General features: G+C 32.8%; 2 protein-coding genes across 3 annotated transcripts in view; one reads left to right on the top strand and one right to left on the bottom strand.

The window, feature by feature from the left end:
* The window catches only part of LOC148627027 (ribitol-5-phosphate xylosyltransferase 1-like), a 32,043-nt gene extending 30,778 nt beyond the window's left edge, over positions 1 to 1,265 (bottom strand). Inside the window, exon 1 of the mRNA XM_088565884.1 lies at positions 964 to 1,265. Coding sequence (XP_088422010.1) covers positions 964 to 1,102 — 139 coding nt within the window. The 5' untranslated portion in view covers positions 1,103 to 1,265. The remainder of the gene's footprint in view (positions 1 to 963) is intronic.
* Positions 1,266 to 1,278: 13 nt separating this feature from the next.
* On the top strand, positions 1,279 to 19,590 carry LOC148627026 (tRNA (guanine(6)-N(2))-methyltransferase THUMP3-like). 2 transcript variants are annotated; one of them, XM_088565863.1, is made up of 9 exons: positions 1,280 to 1,495; positions 3,870 to 3,947; positions 5,361 to 6,184; positions 6,434 to 6,503; positions 10,661 to 10,776; positions 14,488 to 14,575; positions 17,306 to 17,319; positions 18,022 to 18,145; positions 19,254 to 19,590. In XM_088565863.1, exons 1-9 carry the CDS (start codon positions 1,313 to 1,315, stop codon positions 19,491 to 19,493), a joined length of 1,737 nt encoding a protein of 578 aa, XP_088421989.1. In that variant the 5' UTR covers positions 1,280 to 1,312; the 3' UTR covers positions 19,494 to 19,590. The 2 variants fall into 2 exon arrangements, with proteins under 2 accessions (XP_088421997.1, XP_088421989.1); XM_088565871.1 differs by lacking the exon at positions 3,870 to 3,947 and having other exon boundaries at positions 1,279 to 1,495.
* Positions 19,591 to 21,890: the final 2,300 nt, after the last annotated feature.

Raw genomic sequence — 21,890 nt, 5'->3', positions numbered from 1 at the left:
TGTTGACGTCACACAAACGCAAATTTCAAAGGTTTTTTCACATCAAATCTTCATGAGTCCCTTCATAATTCTTATTAAAGGTAAGAAAACACCCAAATTATTTCATTTAACTGAAATAGAACTACAATGCCAATTGAGGCAATTCAAGATGGAGTCAAAGACAATCGATTTCTAAGCCAATTGAACTCTGAGAACAAAAAAGTCACTAGTGATGAGAACATTCATTTCCACACCGATCATGCGGTATGAAAATTGAAGCAAAATTAAAGAATGTGTTTTCCAGTACATGTACTATCAAAATAGTTTATTTTAATCCGTTTAACAGACTTTCAAACTATATATATAGCGGTATACGGTGTATATATATATCTTATCAGATTGTTCACAAACCAAAATAATATTTAATGTACATATTGAAACAGACTCTGCTGTAGGTTTTTGCTGCATTTATAATTGCAAATTTGTTCTTTTAAATTCTACAAAAAAGAGAAAACCTGCCATTCATTAAAATACATGTACAATGTACAGGTAAGAAGTTCGGAAATGCCAGTTTTAATTATTATGTGTCACCTATTTTGCTGTCTTACTAATTTTTTAATTTTAAAAGAGACTAAAAATTAACATGTGTTAATACATGTACATATATTAAGATAACATACATGCATTTTCAATTGTCACCTTTTTAAAAAAAAAATCATGTTTTAATTTTATGAGATGCTTTCTTATTACAAAATTAAAAAGCAAGTAAATAGTTAATTCTATTTATAAAGTATGTGCTCTAAACAACAGAAGAATTTGGTCTATTTAACAGGCAGATAATAAATTCTCCTATCTATACAACTATTACAAGGCTAACATAGTCATAAAAATGTTAAGTTTAAAACTAATTCTACATGTACATGTCTTTCTCTAAATTAAAACAAAGTATGAAGATCTATTTCAAACTACTTTCAAGAACTTTACCTGTTAGTGCTCTTATTCTCTGTAAATCGTATGTAGACTTTTCAAGTCTGTTAATAATCAACAGGTATCCTGTATAGAACGACACCACAAAATATGTGAAAAGGACGAAAAATGCCAGAAGTTTACAGTTCCACCTCATTTCGGAGCCATTAGGCTCGTGTATTTTTGATCCAGTCTTTTAATTTCACTTTTTTAATTCACATGTCGTTATGAATTCACAGTTATTTGTCAAACAACCACGTTTGAAAGTTTTTGTACCTGGCTTTGTGTATCGATTGTTTGGAAGTGGAATTCCCCCGGAAGTAAAAGGTGATAGTGTAAATCACGTGACAGCGTACAACACTCCAAGATGTCTGCGCCCATAGAGAAAACAACCGAGAGAAGCATGGATGACTGCTGTGAAATCGAAGCTACTGTCACCACAGGGTTGGAACCTACTGCTTTGGAAGAAGCTGTTGAGAAGCTTAATGCGGATGTTACGATTACGAGAGGTCGAATCATCATGAAAGTTCCAATGAAAAAAGTGAAAAAGGTCTTCTTGTTTTTATCATGATTCCATAGTCTAGACTCTAGTCCAAATAATTGTGTTGTGTTGGGAGGCTAATCATTTTTTTGTTTGGTCGTTTCCCTTCATGGCATTTACATGAAATTAAAAAACATGCCTCAACGAACATCAGGATTAACTGGACTAGCATGGTTCATTTGTGGTGATTTTGTGGACGGGTAGCCTCAACAGGTTAATCGTCCACACATGTGGTTTGAGTCAATAACACATGGAATCATGACATAAACGGTTCATCAACATTAGTGATGTGGAAATTGTGAGAAACTCTTTTTATATAAATGTATGCAAAATGATGCAAATACAATTAAAATTGTAACTGATGTAACAAATAATGATTAAAATTCATTCAGATTTAATACAAAATACACATTTAACAATCTTGAAAGACTATTTTGAACAAAGTTTGTACATTGAGAAAGAATGTTTTGGCACATGATTCAGTCTGGCACATTTTAAATCATAATGCCGCCATTCTAGACGGCAGATGTGAAACATATCCATTCACACTGGTTCTTCTTTTTAGAAACTAAAATTTTAAGAATATTCCATGTGTTTTTTAACACATGGGATATTTATATTTTCGACCAAGATTTAATTTTTTTTTTTTATTACATCTGGTAAAGACAATGCATTGACTTTGACACCAGTCATCATAACTTCTGTAACTTGTTCTTGTCTGACCAACATAAAACCTGTCCATTTTCAAGCACAAGGGCTTGCTCCCACTGTCAAATATGCAGTCAAACTTAAGTATATAACAAGGACAGGAAACTGTTCAGTTTATGAAATGTGAACACATTTCGCGATGACATTAAGAGTTGTACATTTGCAGATATTTTCGACAACATTTGTATAATGAATCATATGTTTTCGTCATGTTTCTGTATGTTTTTGACGCAAACCGGATGTGTGGACTATTAGCTTGAAGAGACTCCCTGCCACAAATGTGTGGACAGGGAGTCACTGCCATAGAACATTAACATAGAATAGACCCTTTTGTGCTAATTGTGGGATAGTTGATGAGCATGCCTAGAGCATACACTTCAGCAAGGAAAATTCTTTTGTTCTATCAAAGTCCTACCTTGCGGAAGTGTATATTGGGTATGCTCATGAACTTACCACAAAATGGTCAATTTCAAGTTTATACAAATCTTTTCAAAAATTAGTACACGTTACAGCTTTGCTAGAGACAGATTTTGAATCATTCATACATACCATATAATAATTTAACTTTTTAAGTCCCCAGGCACCTTATTTACAACTACAGATAGATAAAATAGGATTTACATGTTTGAATCATTCATTATATATAATATTTTAAAGTATTGTTGAAGATGCTGTACATAAATGTACATGAACTCCCTTTGTGCTTCTATTTTAACTAGAGTGTATAAGCATATGGGCATGTCATGTGCAGGAGAATCAAGTGAATTGAAACTTAGCTGTAGCAAAATTCCTCTAATCAGGGCTCCCAAAGCAAAGTTTGGGAACCTTATTGATTTTGTTCTATTTTTTCCACTCCGAAATTTTGTCCGACTGGGATGTCAGCAGATGTAAGGCGTGGTCTCATGAAACTTTGTACACATATGCAGTACCACCTGAAGTTATGTCTAAGCTTATCTAACAATATTTTGCCATTTGCCATGGAAACCGACTTTCCTGCCAAAAAGAAAAAAATTCCCTAAGGGTTAAAATGAAATGGTGAGTGAAAATTTGTTTGTTTTGAAAAGATTTAAAAGTCCCTAATGCCATGGCAACAGATTTTACCACCAAAATTTCAAAATGCTCTGATATGAATAAAATTTGGTTTTCAGGGGGAAATTAATATGCAGTATCCAAATATTTAGATTTTGAGTTTGGAGTCACAGATGATGTTGGTTTTGGGAGTCCTTCATGATCTTTCAGATTATAATAATCTCTTGTTGATAAACATTTTACTCAATATCCAGTCTCCTTTCAAAATAAAGTTCCTTTGAATTTGGTTGTCTTATTCACCATATCCATTCTCGTATTATTGACACAAGTACATTGAACATGAACATTATATGAACAAAATTGTAAATTCTGATTGCAGACCCATATGAAATTAAGAGTCCTATTTCACCAAGTTTTGGGCAAAATGTTATGCTGTTGTCTTTTGCATGTACCTGATACACTTTATAATGCAATAAATATACCAGTACAGGATATGGATTTTTTCCTGATTGAAAATCCCATTTGGAAATGAAGGAACAATTCCTGGTAAATCTATCAGAGCTATCATGTTTAAGTCTTTTTTTCTGTAGAGTTTTTTAGTTGGAGGGAGGATTTGCTTGTGTTACTTCTTCGATCTATTTTGCAGGTTTTGGAGCTTGGATGTGTTGATAATTGCTATGTCTTGATGACTAAAGAAAAAGATTTCCCTTTTAGTGATGATGAGGTACTCATATTATATACAAACAAAATACGAAATAATTTTCTTCCTCATCAAAATCAAGTGTATTGCCGGTAGGTCAGTTAGCAAATGAAAGTTTTTTCTGAATTCAGTCATCTATAATTGATTTTCAGTGTCACTTATATAAGGTTATATTGATTGACTAATTTTAGAAAAAAAGTGGGTTTCAAATAACTAATGTACATTTGTAGGAAACAAAAATGTAAAACATTCAAGTTTGAAACCAATGGTTTGTTAATCTTCAAAGATATATTTTAAAACACTTGATAAATGAACGCCTTCAATTAGTATTGCATTGAGTAACTAAACACATTCTTACAGTTCATGCATACTTTTAACAATTTGCCTAATATTACTAGGCAAGTTGTTAAATTCTTTGTAGGAAAAAAAACAAAGCTTACATTTTTGATAGAGGATGAACTCCTCATATTATCTGACTTTGGCAATTTTAGAATTTACATTAGCCCTTTGGATCACTAAATTTTGTTCTCAGGATGAAAAAAGTTGCAAATCTAGAACTTAGGCTGGATGATGCCATTTTGAAATCCAAATAAAAGTGGACAGGTATTTCAGCACCTGATATTTTTAAAAAAATTAATATTGTACAAAAACAGATGTATTTATTGCAAGTAATTGATGTCAAAACTCTTGATTATGACACTAAAACTTGTATGTTTTATGATATGTGGTAAAATGAACAAAACTTGTCTTGGCTGTATACTGTTTATCTTATATTGCATACCCTACATCACACCCCTGAATTAGCCTTATAAAATCAAATAACATATACTGAATGTTGATATCAATGCAGTGTTATTTCCTCAAATATTGTTTATTTAGATTTAAATATAACTTGTTTTTATATGCATTATAAATGACTGTGTAAACTCTATATTGTTTACCTTATATTGCATACCTTATATCATACCACTTATTAGTCTTAAAATGTTTAATAATACATACCAAATATTACATGTCAAAATCTGTATCACCATGGACCTATAGCATCTCACAGACTGTTGGCCTTTGGGGTGATACCGGAATCTCGGGTTGATACCACATATGATACAGAGTTTGGGGTGATACTGGAGTCTCGGGTTGATACCACATGTGATACAGATTTTGGGATGATACTTGAGTCTTGGGTTGATACCACATGTGATACAGATTTTGGGATGATACTTGAGTCTCGGGTTGATAGCACATGTGATACAGATTTTGGGATGATACTTGAGTCTCGGGTTGATACCACATGTGATACAGATTTTGACATGTACTATTCAGTATATATTATTAGATATGTAGCATAGAACATTGACAAACAGTCTAAATTAAAGAAAGTATTACGTTTATCTTACACAGCTTTAACAATACTGTTATCTTTTATAAATTTTTCAGCTTGAAAGTATGAGAAAACTTCGAGAACTTGTCAAAAGAGTAGATTGGGAAACAGGTTTGAGAGCATGGAGGGAAGTTTTTTCATTCAAGAATCACATCCCACACAAGCCTGATGTCATCCCAGATGTTCTTGGTCAACCTGAGCTGTCATCTAGAATACACAAACCTAAAAAGGGAGATAATGGTGGGAAAAAATCAAGGAGACAAAAAAGACAGGAAAAAAAAGAAAAGCGATTAGAAGAGAGAAAAAAGAGACAGGAACAAAACCATGAAAATAATGAAAATCATAGTTGTACAGAAACTGAAAATTTAGAACAAAAGTCCAACCATAATAGTTTCCAAGAACATGAGTGCTCAGAACATAGTGAAGAAAGTAAGGACATTGTTGATAAAGACCCCAAAACACTATCCAATGATCTGTCAAAAAGACTTGGGAATGAGGAATATGAAAGTCAAAGAAAATCAGAAAATTTGAATGACAGTTCTGCATCAAAGACAGATGCTATCTCTGAACCAGTGAACAAGAAACCAAAGCTGACAGAGTATAACCCAGAAAAACCTTCTTTTAGAGTGACTTGTCATAGAACAGGAGAAGGCCACAGTTTTGACTCAATGGGAGCACAATCTAACTTCGGAGGTGCTGTGTACAATTATTTTAAATGGAATGTATCTATGAAGGAGTTTGATTTTGAGGTGATGTTGTATATTGATGGCTCTGATGTAAAAGTTGGTTTAGCACTGACTAAACACAGTCTTCATCGCAGAAATACTACAGCATTTGGACCGACAACGCTCAGACCAACTATAGCTTACAATATGTTGAGGTATGGTTATACGTAATAGTAATTATCAGTATCTACAACTGGTAATTTACAAGCTATTTTATTTATGGAAATAGATCTCAAGTAAGTTGCTTACAATGTTATAGGTATATATAACAGATTTTATTGAAACTTTTTGAACTCTCTGTATCAGTACAATACGTAAAGAAGCCTTATTTTTTTTTTAAATTCAACGTGTCCTTTCTTAGAAAGGTATTATTAAAGTGATAACTTTTGTTCTCTTTTTTGTAGAATGTGTAAGATAAAACCCTATGAAATTGTCTGTGACCCAATGTGTGGTAGTGGAGTTATCCCTATACAGGTATGTGTTAATTATTTGTTTATATCTTTACATGTTATTGTTTTGTATAGTACTCTAAATTTAAGACAAAATGTTGTATTGTAAAAAAAACACAGTTCCTAAAGAATGGTAATGATTGATTTATATTTATGATTTTGCAACAAGAAAAATGTTCTCATTTTTTTATCAATATTGTAAAAAGGGGAAAAAATATTTTGAGTTCATAAATATCATAAATAATCTGTTACTAACATTTCGTGATTTTCGTGACATTTCTTACAGTAAGTTCTTCAGAAGTTTTTTGAAATTTATATTTAATTTTTTTTGTATTCATTTGGGAAATTGTAACGTTTCTTTCACATTTGAAATGGAATGTATGTCCTTATTGTTTAGCAGTTATTTTCATGTTTACTCTCCTTGGGTGAGAAAAGCAATTATCAGTCTTTAAGATCAAAATAAAAATCTCAAATTATCTGTCAGGAGTTTTATCCCCTGCTAAATACAAAGTGGCATAAATGTGTTAATGAGTAACAGGTAGAAATATATATGTATCAGCTGTTAAGGTTGGCATAACTATTGTATCAATGTTGATGAAGTTCCGACTAATTGAACAACTTGTTTAGAAATATACTGTTTGCTACCTAGAACACTAGAATTTTTCAGTGTATCAAACTTGGTATGCACTTGAGACTTCTTACCAAAAAAATAATTCATTAAATTCTTGCCCAGGTAATAGACCCTATGTTCATGTACCTGTGTGTTTATGAAATAAGGGTCATAATGCTGAATTAAAAAAAAAAACCATTTTAGCTATTTGCATATACCCCTGGTAAAATTGATTTTTCTCAACTTGTTTTCCCCTCAGTTAGTATAAGTTCCCAGGGGCGGATTCAGGTGGGGGCTTGGCGGGTGTGCATGTGCACCCCCCAATCTAAAATCCTGGATCCGCCCCTGGTTCCCTCATCATTGTGTAAAGATTACGATTCCTAATGAAAATGCTATGAGAAGTTACATTGGAAGGTTGGTTTGGGTTTAAGGTTATATGTATTTTTGAAAACAATTTTAAAAAAAAAATATTGTACAAGCAGGCAAACAGCAAACTGCATAAACACCAAAAGATTACACGTGTGTAAAAGAAATTAAAACCACTATGGTAGCATATGCATGCTGGCTCTGCCACTTTGAATCTGCACTTACAATTCTGCACAAGTTGATGATAGAATTTTGTGACCTATATATCAAACTATGTCAGACTTATTTATCCTCTAGTTCTGATCTTTTTATATCACCTGCAAACAAAGTTTGGGGTATATATGATTCACCCTGTCTGTCCACATTTCTCGTAAGCACAACTCAAAGCCAGCTCACAAGTGATTGTGATGACATTTTATAGGAAGATTGGGCATCATATATAGATGTGCATGAATGAATTCAGTTACTGTTGGAGCACTCAAATGGGAGATAATCCTACTTATAGTTTTATATGAAAAAACTTTTAAGTACAACTCATAATCCCCGCAATAGAACAATGACAGGTATAGTGAAACATAACAAATACACCAGCATAAATACAAATTAGTGTTTCAGAGAACAACCATAGGGAGTTAGTATAAGAAGGTTGTAGATGTGTTTGGTGGAATATAATTATTGTTGGAAGTCTCCTAGGGGAGATAATTGAGCTTATTGATTTCTCATTTAAGTGGACTTGAAGTAGTATTTTTAGTTATATATATTTTCAATTCATATATCGTTACTTTGATATTTTTGTCTATTCTTCTAAATTGTATTTCTCAGTATTTGTAATATACTTTGTAACTCCTACTGAGCAGAATTACTCCCATTAACACCCATATGATAGGGCCTATGTTTTCTCCCTGTTTACTTCCTGTTTGAATCCTTTCTGGTTTGCTTAACTTTAAAGAGATATAGAAATGAAACATAAATAATCTACCAAAAACATTTAAAAATATATTAACTATGAACCATACACAGGCAAATGTGCCACACATGAGGATCATATGGTTTGTATCATATGATTATCATATAAATTGAGCACCATATGATAATCATATGTTTCGGTTTACATATGACGACCACATGAGTTTGATTGATTGTCATATGTTTTCAAGCCAAAATTAACATATGAGAACCATATGACAATCATATTACTATCTATCATATGTTAAATATCATATGATTGTCATATGATTTCCTTATGATTATCATAAGAATCGAGCACCATATGCTTGTCTTATGTGGCACATTTGGCTGTGTAGATTGATACAAAAACTACAATGGCATACAACCAGTATCATTCAGCTCTTTGAAAACTATCTAACCAATAAATATGTAGAATTTGACATATTTTAATACATGAATGCCTTTTTTATACAACTGAAAACATTTGCAGATATTTATTGCTATTGTGATATCATTATCATCCTAGTCATTATGGTTTCCAGGCAATAACTTTAGTGTAAATATTTGTATTTTTAGACTCCTTTCAAACAGAATTCTCAAGGGATTTTGATGAATTTTATAGAAAGGTTTTGCATCATGTGTTGATGTGTATAAAGGAATATAATTACAGTCAGAGGACTCCAAATGGAGATAATCAAATTTAAGCATTTTATATATATATATTTTAATTGAATTTGGGATATTTTATTTTGTAGGCTTGCTCACAATATTTGTCTCAGATATAATTATTGTTTTAGGGGATATTTTGTTTACCATTTATTTACATCACCTTTGACCTCTGTCTTAGAACAGATTTTTTCATTTTTGTCCTTTGTATCAGTCTGAAAGTAACAGTACCAGAACATATAGAGTAATGAATTTAAAAGGATTTTTGTAAACATATCAATTTTCATGGATTTTTGTCTTGTGAATATATTTGTGGGCATCAATTTTTACATTTCAGAGTATGATGGGAGTTTTTTTTTTTTTGTTTTTTTTTTTATGAAGTTTTAAAGGTCAATTTCATGGATACCATTTTGCATGCTTTTTTGGTCCAATCCCAAAATAGAAAACAGTATAATTTACAGTATATCAGTTTTATCATATTTGTCACTGTCTTAAGACCAACCTTCAGATATATAAATATAAATAAAAGGAATTCAGTATCTTTGGTTAATGTGGAAAACATATTAAATATCAAAATAACTGTCATTATAAAAAGTATAGTGTATTCCCATGCCTGTCTGTATCCTGTGTCATAAAATGTCTGACTATGTATCAAATTATTGAAATTATCAAGTTTTACACCCATTTAAAGCAGAAACTGATCTTTGCTATCTTAGATAATGGGTTAATGATTATGTAGGATGACTTATATGAAGATCTATTATATGTGAATTAGGATAATGATGTTATTATGATATTTCTCTCTCTGTAGGGAACAGTAGTGGTGAAATTTGATATCTATTAGTATAGACATGGTATGGACATGTAGGCATCTTTACTTAATACTTATCAAGTCATAAAATCATAGACCAATCTTTATATTATAGTGCTGGAAGGTTAAGGTTCTGGTATATGAAAAAGTCTGAAAATATACATTGGTTCATTTATAATATGCATCATAAAAAACAAATTATGGTCTGTCTTAGTTTAACAATGCATAACTAGAGGCAACTTTTTTCTTCAGAAAACCATAATCTGTATATGAATTTGGTCTAAAATCTTTGAATTTAAAAGGTTCATTTGATAAAAGCTTGATTTCTAATTATAATACCCCAACCTCCCATTTCAAAAGCAGCCAGTAAGTGTATGTAGTGATCATGGTGTCCTTCTGTCTGTTTGTCCATCCACACCATTATTGTCCCATTTGTCTTGAACTCCTTATCCCTGACAGTTGATAAAATTTGGGAAAAGCTTTATACAGGTATGCTCTATTGTGTGATTCTATATCAGACTTGAATGATATTAACTTTTTTCTTTTGGAGCAATATGTGTGCTTTAATTGATTGGTTATTGTAAAGTTTATAAAGACAGTGTGGTTGACAGGAATAATTGGGTGTATGGTTTTACCATTAACATAAAATGTTCATTTCTGAAGGTGACATTTTCATCCGAAACACAGAATGTTACAGCCCCAAGTTGACACTGTCATCCTTTCAAGTGTCATTAAATTACATGTGATTTATGGATATTCAAAAATAACATGTTCATTACAGGCAGCTGTAGATTGGCCTGAGAGTATACACATCGCTGGAGAGATTGTTCACAGAGGTCTTAACAGAACCTTGGAAAATATAGACTTTGTCAACAAAGAACAAACAGACAAAGAAAAGTAAGGGGTATATTTAACAACTATACTGTCAAAGAAGGGGAGATAATTGTAAAATGTTCTTTAATGTAGCTGATTTTATAAAAGAATTTGCTTTTCCTGGAAAATTTGACTTAGTGGGGTATACATTATGCAACAAAGTGTGCAACTTCAAGTTGTATTATTTCTTGGAGAGCTATTAGTCATAAGAAGATTTTAGCTTACCTGGATCCAATGGTCAATGTTAGCTTATTACATCATTTTACACCTGTTGTCTGTCGTCTGTAAATTTTCACATTTTTCTCATCTATATGAAAACCAATTACCAATTTTAACCAAACTTTGCAGAAATGATATATGAGTTTTACAATAGATCAATCAAGCAAAATCTATCTAAGTCTCTGATTGGCAAATTTTTTCAAAGATCAACTTCTGAATCCATAGAGCCAATTTTAATATGACCACAAAAAAAATTTGAGGTTGTATATTGGTAGGGCACTGTCATCGTCATCCCTATACACTTGGTTTTCGTGTTACAACTTTATATCATGGTTCCAAACCACAAAAAGGGGCCTTTAACAAGCATTTCACAATATTCTATACCACAAAGGTAATGAATGATTTTTTTAAAAATTGTATTACAAGGTGCCATAATACAAAAGGAAGATCGGGATTAATTTTTTGGGTTGTGACTTGAGCCAAGAAAGATTAAGGCCACAAAGGGGTCAGAAACAATTATTATTTCTGATTTCTTGACCATAGCTTGTTTATTTCTGGTCTGATTTTGAAATATTTTTATACTAAATTCCTCATGAAAGCTCTTACCTGTGTTTTTTTTCTCAGATTTCAGACCCTTTTACAGTTTTCAAGGGGACTACCTTAAAAAAAATAATCTTTTTTTTTAATTTTTGGTGCAATTTTGAAGATTTTTTTTATTAGATTCCCCTAGAAAATCCCTACCTGCATTTTTGATATCAGATTTCAGATATTTCTTACAGTTTTCAAGATATAAGGGGCCAAAGGGGACCATGTCCCAACATTTGGACTTCGTAATTTTGGGTGCAAATTTTTTTTTTTTTTTTTTTTTTTTTTCTTTTTTTTTTTTTTTATCATTGGTTCCATATGAAAATCCCAACCTCAATACAAGAGCTTCAAGAAGTATGCTCACCAAATAACCCTATTATTTACTAGTATTTAGATTATGTGGTTTAAAATGACTCATGAATGCACCCTGAAGCATACCTTTATACTTAAACTGAATTTCAAAACATTGTGCAATATTGTGCCCAAATGAGTTGTGTTCAAAATGAACTGTAAGTCTCTTTAAATTGTGTCTACCCTTGCCTCAGGGGAAAAGAGTTTAACTGGTTGTGGTTGTCACATGCTGCCTTTGGCAAATCTTTTTATTGATACTTGGTAGGGTTGATGACCTCAATGCCCTCTACATGTGGTCCTCATTTTGTGTGGCTCATGTGGGTCAGCATTCCATGACGAAGGCATGTGTACCATTAGCATTCCACAAATCAGTAACAGATAAATCACAAAGTCATAGTTGGCTGCACATCTGCTGTTAATTGATTGGGGCTATTGGCACACACCTGTCAATTTCCAATACACAATTAGGAGACAGGTAGACCCAGACTGACTGCAATTTATAAGAGTTGACAATTTTTTATGTCCAACATTAAAAAATCATCATTGGTATTTGAAAAATTTGTTGGTCAATGACCAGCATTTTTGATCTCATCGGAGCCACGATTTCTGGATTCTGTATGCTCTGATTTCACTTTCAGTTTACTTTTATGTACTTCAGTATATAGGGGCAACTGTTTTACTGTACCTGTGGACAGGTGCAGCCTGCCCTGTGGTGTTAGGGTCTTCTTCATAGTTCATTAAAGACCCATGGGTGGCCTTGAGCTGACATTTTTCATCTTGGTGGGGTTGTAGTCTCTTTGACATATTTATCATTTCCATTCATGTTATATTGTTTTTTTGTTTACAGTGTATTATAAAAAAAGCAGTATATAATGACTGTACATCTTACCATTAATTGTTCTGTTATACTTTTGTTATCAGTGAGTCTTGTTTTGGTATGTGAATTTAAAAAATTGCATGTTATAGGTTTGATAACTAATTGACAGTCTTTCATAGTTATTGGTATCTGTTAGGATAGACATGCAAGAAAAAGACAAAGCATTGTTCTATTTATATTGAAGAGATATCTGGATTAACAATCATAATTGCTTATTCAGATATGTTATAATAAGAATGGAGAAAATCTCACAGGTAGAATTTTCACTACTGTTGAATCGTTCATGTACAAACCCAGATCCCATTGTGAAAAATATTAAAACAATAACGAAGACATGTAATAATTATAGATTTTTATACCATAAACATATCAATTTGCTTATTTTAGCAGATTCTCTGTAATGAACGTATTGATTTTGCAGTTTTTAAATAATAACTAGTGAATCATTGTGTTGCAGACTTTTTAGCTCACCTGGCCGAAATTGCCATCACTTGGTGTCTGTCGTCCGTCGTTGTCCGTCATCGTCATCGTCATCATCATCCATTAACAATTTTTTCAAAAATCTTCTCCCTTGAAAGTACTAAGAGGAATTATATGAAACTTTGCACAGATGTTCCTTAGGTTATCTTGCAAAAAATTTGTGTTTAGATTTGTAATCTGTTTGAAAACATGGCGACTGTTACTAAAAATAGAACATAGGGGTCAGACTGTAGTTTTTCGCTTATATCTCCAAAACAGTTAGGTAAGCCCAATTCTGACACTATGTAAAAGTGTTAAACATGATGAGATCTATCTGTGTTCAAATTTTCATTTTAATCTTTTCAGCTATTTAGGAGTTATTGTCCTTTTTCGATGTTTTTTTTTGCTATTTCTAACGTTATTTCTTTCAAAAATCTTCTCTGACACTATTTTTGATTCATCAAAAAACATGGCCGCCATTACTAAAAATAGAACATAGGGGTCAGACTGTAGATTTTCGATTATACATCTCCAAAACCGTTGGGTTTAGCCAAATTCTGACTGGGTAAAAGTGTTCAGCATGATGAGATCTATCTGTGGACAAATTTTTATTTTTATCTGTTAAGCCGTGTATTGATCCTTATGATAAGTCCTACCTTAAGTCTTCTTGGGTCAAAATTAATAGTAAAATTCTTGTTAAATTTATTGCCATTGAAAGACAAAATTTAACAAGGTGAGCAATTTAGGCTCCTGGGAGCCTCTTGTTTATGCTTATGTAATAAGCCAAAATTATATCTATCTCATAGATGCATCAAGTTATTTTCAGTTAGTTTTCACATCTTCTAGATTAAAATTCCATCAAATTGATGGATACTGGATTCTCCATACTTGCAGTGTGACTATTGCTGCTAGAGGAGTATGTCACTCACAGTTCTTTTATTGGAGTCCATAGTGTTAGTGCTTTAGTTTATTTGTGTGTTGTCTTGTTTTCCTTATCTTCATTTATTTATATAGTTGTATTTTATTCTGTTGGCTACATTGTGTAGATTGCTTCTGTTTCATCATTTCATGTTTTGGACATGTACTTAGGTTATGATATCCTTATTTTTATATGCTTTGGTATTTTTTTTGCCGATGATGTGTTCACCACTAAAATAAAATTACTTCACTATTAAAAAAATAACATTTATGTTTACAGTATTTTTATAAGAACTATAACATGCCATGCTATTCAATGATTTCAGACCCAAGATTAATGTACATGCCATCAGATGGGATGCATGTAATCTACCATTTAAAGATGACACAGTTGATGTCTTTATTACAGATTTGGTAGGTTTAAATTAAGATTATCTACTTGATGTGTTTTTCTTTTTATTTCTAAGCTCTTTATTGTGACTCTCTATATCCTTTATTTTGAATGAGGGATATACTGGATAGTGATGCTCATTTATGTACATCCCTCAAAACTTTTGGTTCCTGGATGATGTATAAATGACATTTAACCAAATCTTTCTTTAATTACCATGTTCTTTAAAATCAGATTAAGTTTGATTGTTTGCATTAATTATTCAGGAATTATTGCCTATTTCACTTGAAAACTTGGGATTTAGAATGATGAGTAATGTATAGTTCTCCTATTTAGATTTATCTTTAAACACTTTTTCACTCAAAATTTGGAATATATATATATATATATATACAGAAAACACCAGCACTCCAACAACATAAGTGTGATACCGTGTATTCATGAAAAACATTTAAAACCTTCTTCCTCCTGTATGACTAGATACAACAGTTTTTTTTTCTGTCTCTGTAAGCCAATAAAACCTTGTTATCTTAGAAAATTTCTTTTTATGTGAACTACAGACAGATTTTACATCATAATTCTATAGCATTTGGTTCTTATCAGACACAAACTAATTAATTAGTCATATGAAACGATTTCATCAATAATATTTCTGATTACTATGCATGAAAATATATTTGTTTTCATATTTTCCCTTTTTTTTATCTTATTCTTGGAAATTTCCTGAAAGTATTGAATGCTTAGATTCAGGCTTTCTGGAAGAAGGATCTTATTTAGATAAGACAGTAATTATAGAATTAATGGCTGAGTGGAGAAAAATTCAGAATTGAGATGTATATTGCACTAGTTCAAACATGTAGTCTTCATCAATATTAGAGGTAGTACAATATTAAATAAATTTCTAAAAGATTGCATTGTACCTATATAAAATTTATTACTATATAATAAAAAGAGTTATCGCATTTATATTGGTGTGTATTGCCCCTTGCAGAGTAATACTATTGCACTCACAAGCTTTTCCAATAATAATATGCTCGTGACCATTATTAACCAATTACCCAAAATACATTAAAATATGTCAAAAACTAACCAATTGATATGAATTCAAACAGGGCATCTATACAGGGCCAACATGAAAAAAGAGGGCCAATATGGATCAAACCAGGGCCAATACGGCATTACAATTTCCGGTCATTTGACACAGCCATTTTGAGTTAGAATTGGATTTCATGAACTTTGATCACCAGGACTAAAAGCTGCAGAAACACAAAAAAATATCTTCCATTTTATACAAAAACAATATTTAAGACTGAATAATGCAAATAAACCTACATGTTCTTGGTAAAACTCAAAAACAACTGTTCTACAAATCATCTAGTTGAGTAGGTTAATAATATATGTTAATAGATATGTAATTTCATATTGGCCCTGTTATAGGTTTGAGGTCTGTCATATTGGTGGAGATGGTCGTATTGGTCCCGAAGCATTGCCGAGGGCCAATACAGCTGTCAAGGCCAATGTGATTGACCGAAACCTATAACAGGGCCAATATAAAATTACATATTTATTGACAATTTTATTAACCAACTCAACTAGATGATTTGTAGATCAGTTGTTTTCGTGTTTTACCAAGAACATGTAAGTTTATTTGCATTAACCAAACTTTATGACAAATGTGATGATTTTTCATTCAGAATTGTGAACTTTCCTTTCATCTGTGGCAACATCCCTTCAGCACCTGTGTATGGAATGATCATATCACAACTCGATACGTTATGCCATGGCTTGCCGAAACTACGCAGACTTTTTGTATAGCGCTAGATCTCGAACAAATAGGCTTCTGGAACAGGGTTATGTTGCTACAAGATTGAAGTCATGACTACAGAAGTTTTATGGTTGTCATCATGAACTTGTGGATCATTATGGTGTATCCATTCGCACCATGAAAACTGATTTATTCAACGGGTCATAGTTTTCCTTTCCTCATTTGTCTACCCCGGACTTGACTTTTTATGAGCAACTCAGTGGGTGTTTCTAGAAAAGCAGAGGATGCTTATCCTACTGGTGCATCTAGTCCATGATCCCAGTTTTTAGTGGAGTCGGAGTTGCTCATTTGCTTTTGTTACTTTGTATGGATGATTTTAGTTACTTTATGTTCTTTGTGGTGTATGTCTGTTTTCCATCTCTGGTCTTTGTCCCTGGATTACATTCTTTTGATTACCGCTATGACCTTGGTTCCCTTGATTACTCTTAAATATTCTTTTTGTATAAAATGTTTGTGTTTTTGCAGCTTTAAGTGCTGGTGATCAAAGCTCATGAAATCCAATTCTAACTCTAAATGGTGATGTCAAGTGACCGGAAGTTACGATGCTGTATTGGCCCTGGTTTGATCTATATTGGCTGTCTTTTTTCATATTGGCTCTGTATAGATGCCCGGTTTGAATTCATATCAATTGGTCAGTTTTTGCCATATTTTAACATATTTTGGGTAGTTGGTTGATAATATTGTCAATATATATGTAATTTCATATTGGCCCTGTTATAGGTTTCGTTCAGTCATATTGGCTTCGACAGCCATATTGGCCCTTGGCGATGCCTTGGGACCAATACGACCGCCTCAATCAATATGACAGACCTCAAACCTATAACAGGGCCAATATGGAATTACATATTTATCAACATATAATATAATTGCATTAACTCTGTGATATTTTCTGGTAATATGCATTATTTCTTTTTTTTTTCTTTTTCAGCCATTTGGTATACGGTGAGTTGTCTTTAACATTTTGTATGTTTTCAGTCTGTTAAAAATTATCACATGTGCATTAAACACAAAACAGAAATGTCATTTAAAGAACATCTGATGCCAAAAAAACACAAGACAAAAGAGGCATGATAAATACCTACAGTGATAAATATCTTTCATAAAAAACACAACAAATGTAGCTACATGTGATCTTTGAATAAATGTGTTATTTGACATTAGCAATTATGCTGTATTAAAAAAAAGAAATTACCCCATAAATGTGTGTCTCTTTCAATCTAGAAATCACTAGATTCTTACTTAACTCCCAAATCATGGTTTTGGATTTAAATCCAACATCTTATTAAATTGGACATGTGAGCTACGTGTATTTGTTTTAGTCTAATTTCTGCTACTGTATAGTGGGTAATTTTTCAGGGTTCTATAATTTTTGCATATTTAAGTTGTCTTGTCTGAAAAAAAAAATCTGCATAATATTTACTGTGAGCTTAAGTACTTAATAAACCACTAAGCATCTGTTTAATTTAAATTAGAATCTGTAAAATTTTTGTATACTTTTCCCATTAATACTTGTGTGTTTTGTTCTAGTCTTTAAGTAAATCTGCTATTTGACATGTTCTCATTTTCACAACTTCTGTTGAATAATTTAGATTACATCAGATCATTTGGGATTTTGACTGTAAAAGAAGCATCAATATATTACAGGTTAGGTTCCAAAGCAGAGAATTCTACATTGTATCCCAGAGCATTGTATGAGATGTCTAGAGTGGCCAAAAGAAAAACTGGCAGAGTATGTCTCCTTACACAGGACAAAAAAGGAATTAATAAGGTATTGATTGTAAAGGTTGAGACACATCTACTGGTAAAACTGTTAACAAATGTTTGCTGTTTAACCAATAGTGATATTGTGCTCCAATGTGACATAGTTGTGGAGGGTAAAATGTTTTTGATGTCTGTCAATCTTTTTTCATTGCAACTCCTCTCAAACTACTGAACAGAATTTCATGAAACTTGGTATATAGTAAGGTAACAATATGTAGCTGTGCACATTTGTAGATGATTTTGACCCCTCAGATTTCATTTGAGTTATGCCCCTTTAAACTTACACTGCTGAAGCACCTTGTCATTGTAACTCCTTTCAAACTACTGAGCAAAATTTCATGAAACTTGGTATGTTTTTAGAACATATTATGTATACAAAGTATTACCAGAAATATTTTAGTTTCCTATCTGTCTGTTCTGCAAATCAGTTGTCCATACTTTTCTTTTGGTCGTGCTTACAGATATTCATTTTATATTTGGTACATTTTGTACACTGCTTAACCATGTTAACTTAAAGATCAAGTTCTAATTTGGTTCCACTTCATTATTTTTTTCGGCTAAGTTATGACTTTTGGAATTAGAAAATTGATGAAACTCAGTTTTACATAGTTTTTATTTTTTGGTCATGCTTGCAGATATTCATTTGATATTTTGTACATTTTTCTATGATGACAAATTACATATCAAGTATGAATTTTGTAGTGGATCATTAGTTGTATGCTGAGTGATGGCCCTTGGACTGTGGACTTAATGTGAAAACTCAGTTTTTCACACTTTACACACACAAGAATTATTCATGAATTTTACATTCTATTATTCTTCCAGTAAGGGACTTTGTATTGCATGGCAATATTCTTATAATGCTTGCTTACTCCTTATATTTTGGGTATGCTGATGTACTTATAAAGTTCTTTATTTGATAAGTTATTATTTTAACTTCTAGTTAGTAATATTCTCATTTTATTATACTTAATGAATGCTAAATACAGAAAAATTATCAATACAAGAACAAAAGTCAATATTCAATTACCACTGAAGTAAGTGCTAAGTGACACCATTTTCCTGTTAATCAAATATACGTCAATAAGCTAACAGTATTCCATTCTTCATCACAGGCCATGCAGATGGTATCTAAGTACTGGAAAAGGACAAATGCTGTTGGAATAAACATGGGAGGATTAGCAGCATGTGTGTACATGATGTACCGTAATATGGAGGTGTTTGACAAATCACAGCCTCTTGTATTTCCAAAGGAAGATACTTCACCTTTCAAAGGCAGCACAAAATCATGTATTCCTAAAGATGAAGGGCAATTTTATAAACAAGAAGACCTTAAAGAGTCATCTGAGCACTAAAATGAAGGTGCATCTAACCATTGGTTGTTAAAGTTTAAAAAATGTTTTTTTAAATGTAATCTCATTGGATACCAGTATTAAAATCTAGTGCGGATGATTTTTTTTCTTTTTGTCTATTGCCAGTAATAAAAATATGTCTGAATAAATATTGGACAAAGAAAGAGGGAAAATTTTGAAATGGTACAAAATTCAAATGTTTCCAACAAACTTGGCAGGTGTACAAGAAAAATAATTTTTGATAAAATGTTACAGTTCAAGTTTCAAATACTTTCGCAAAAATATGGATTTGAAACAAATGATATCATGAACGGTACAAACATATCCATGGCTCAAATCTAGTCTAATTTTTGGCAATAGTAATTGCCTTTAATACCTTACACATTTATTTGTTAAAGATTTACTTGTCCATTCTGATTTCTAAGTGTTATAAAAACATGTATCTTTGGAAGTTTGGGCCAGCTCCTGAAAGCTAGATTTTTGGGTTGTTGTACAGAAGAGGTATTGTGGTAGGTGATCTATTTTGAGTAGGCATATGGGTAGAATGTTGTGAATCATTGTCAATAAAAAGGAAACAAGTTGAGGGATCAGTGATAGAAAGTAGAGGGTATCAGTACATCATGCAGTGTTAGGTGGGTCCAAATGTATTTATGTTTAACCAATGTGACCTTTATTTTTCATTCAAGATATATAAAATATCCCCTTGGTCTATCCATATTTCTTGCAACTCTTTTCAAGTAAATTCATGGAAATGAATTCAGCGTTATACTAATGTTTTATATCATATTCAGATGTGCATGAAGTAAGATTTTGTAAGGTTAGCTGTTGTCTTTTTAAATCATGACTAAAGATAAGACACAATTTTTAGCAAGTTTAATACTTACAACCATAACTAACCATTATTTCCTCAGCTTTATTTGGACTTGTGTAGAATGGTATTGTTATAAGATTTATTGGTTCAATGACTGCTCAAACAAGGATGGGTCTTCAATGACACCCTATATAGGGGTCATGCAATATGTATATATGTAGGAGTCAGAAACACAAATGGATCAAAATGTGTTTGTCATATTAAGGAAGTGATGGTCTGAACTTGTAATACAGGTGTACAGCAGTTGTTCTAGGAAGTATAAAATATTCCTGATACATTAGTCCACTTGAAACATCACCCATAACACATCAACAAATTCATCATTTGAATTAAATAGCTGTGACACTCATAAGTAAAGCCAAAAATCATATTATCCATTAACAGAATTCATGACCTTCAGTATGCTAACATTTGGACTTTCTGACAACTACTGCTACATTCTATATAAATGCATAAAGCCAGCATTTTTATCACCACAGATACTGCATACTAACAGAAAGGCATGTCACACCCAGGTACAACCACTCAACTAATACCCAACTAGTCTACCACAGAAAGGCAAATCACACCCAGGCACAACCACTCAACTCGTACCCAACTAGTCGACCACAGAAAGGCATGTCACACCCAGGCACAACCACTCAACTTATACCCAACTAGTCGACCACAGAAAGGCATGTCACACCCAGGTACAACCACTCAACTCGTACCCAACTAGTTGACCACAGAAAGGCAAGTCACACCCAGACACAACCACTCAACTTGTACCCAACTAGTCGACCACAGAAAGGCATGTCACACCCAGCCACAACCACTCAACTCGTACCCAACTAGTTGACCACAGAAAGGCATGTTACACCCAGACACAACCATTCAACTTGTACCCAACTAGTCGACCACAGAAAGGCATGTCACACCCAGCCACAACCACTCAACTCGTACTCAACTAGTCGACCACAGAAAGGCATGTCACACCCAGGCACAACCACTCAACTCATATCCAACTAGTTGACCACAGAAAGGCATGTCACACCCAGTCACAACCACTCAACTTATACCCAACTAGTCTACCACAGAAAGGCATGTCACACCCAGGCACAACCACTCAACTCGTACCCAACTAGTTGACCACAGAAAGGCATGTCACACCCAGACACAACCACTCAACTTGTACCCAACTAGTCGACCACAGAAAGGCATGTGACACCCAACCACAACCACTCAACTCGTACCCAACTAGTCGACCACAGAAAGGCATGTTACACCCAGACACAACCATTCAACTTGTACCCAACTAGTTGAACACAGAAAGGCATGTCACACCCAGCCACAACCACTCAACTTGTCCTCAACTAGTCGACCACAGAAAAGCATGTCACACCCAGGCACAACCACTCAACTCGTATCCAACTAGTTGACCACAGAAAGGCATGTTACACCCAGACACAAACCACTCAACTCGTACCCAACAGTCAAATTTTTTTATGACTTGTTTATTTTCTCTGGCGGCACGCTCAATTTTTTGCTTA

The sequence above is a fragment of the Perna viridis genome, chromosome 1 (genome assembly GCF_037379345.1).
Source record: "Perna viridis isolate PV_CMFRI_1.1 ecotype Kerala chromosome 1, ASM3737934v1, whole genome shotgun sequence".
In the NCBI taxonomy this organism is placed as follows: Eukaryota; Metazoa; Mollusca; class Bivalvia; order Mytilida; family Mytilidae; genus Perna; species Perna viridis.
Note: the sequence above shows the minus strand (reverse complement) of the source record. Positions and strands in the feature narration are given on the sequence as shown.

Excerpts from the sequence above, each read along its gene's own strand:
- LOC148627026 (XM_088565863.1), top strand. The coding sequence starts at position 1,313 with ATGTCTGCGCCCATAGAGAAAACAACCGAGAGAAGCATGGATGACTGC. Across the intron at positions 1,496-3,869 it reads CAATGAAAAAAGTGAAAAAG|GTTTTGGAGCTTGGATGTGT; the intron begins GTCTTCTTGTTT and ends TCTATTTTGCAG. Across the intron at positions 18,146-19,253 it reads ACAAAAAAGGAATTAATAAG|GCCATGCAGATGGTATCTAA; the intron begins GTATTGATTGTA and ends TCTTCATCACAG.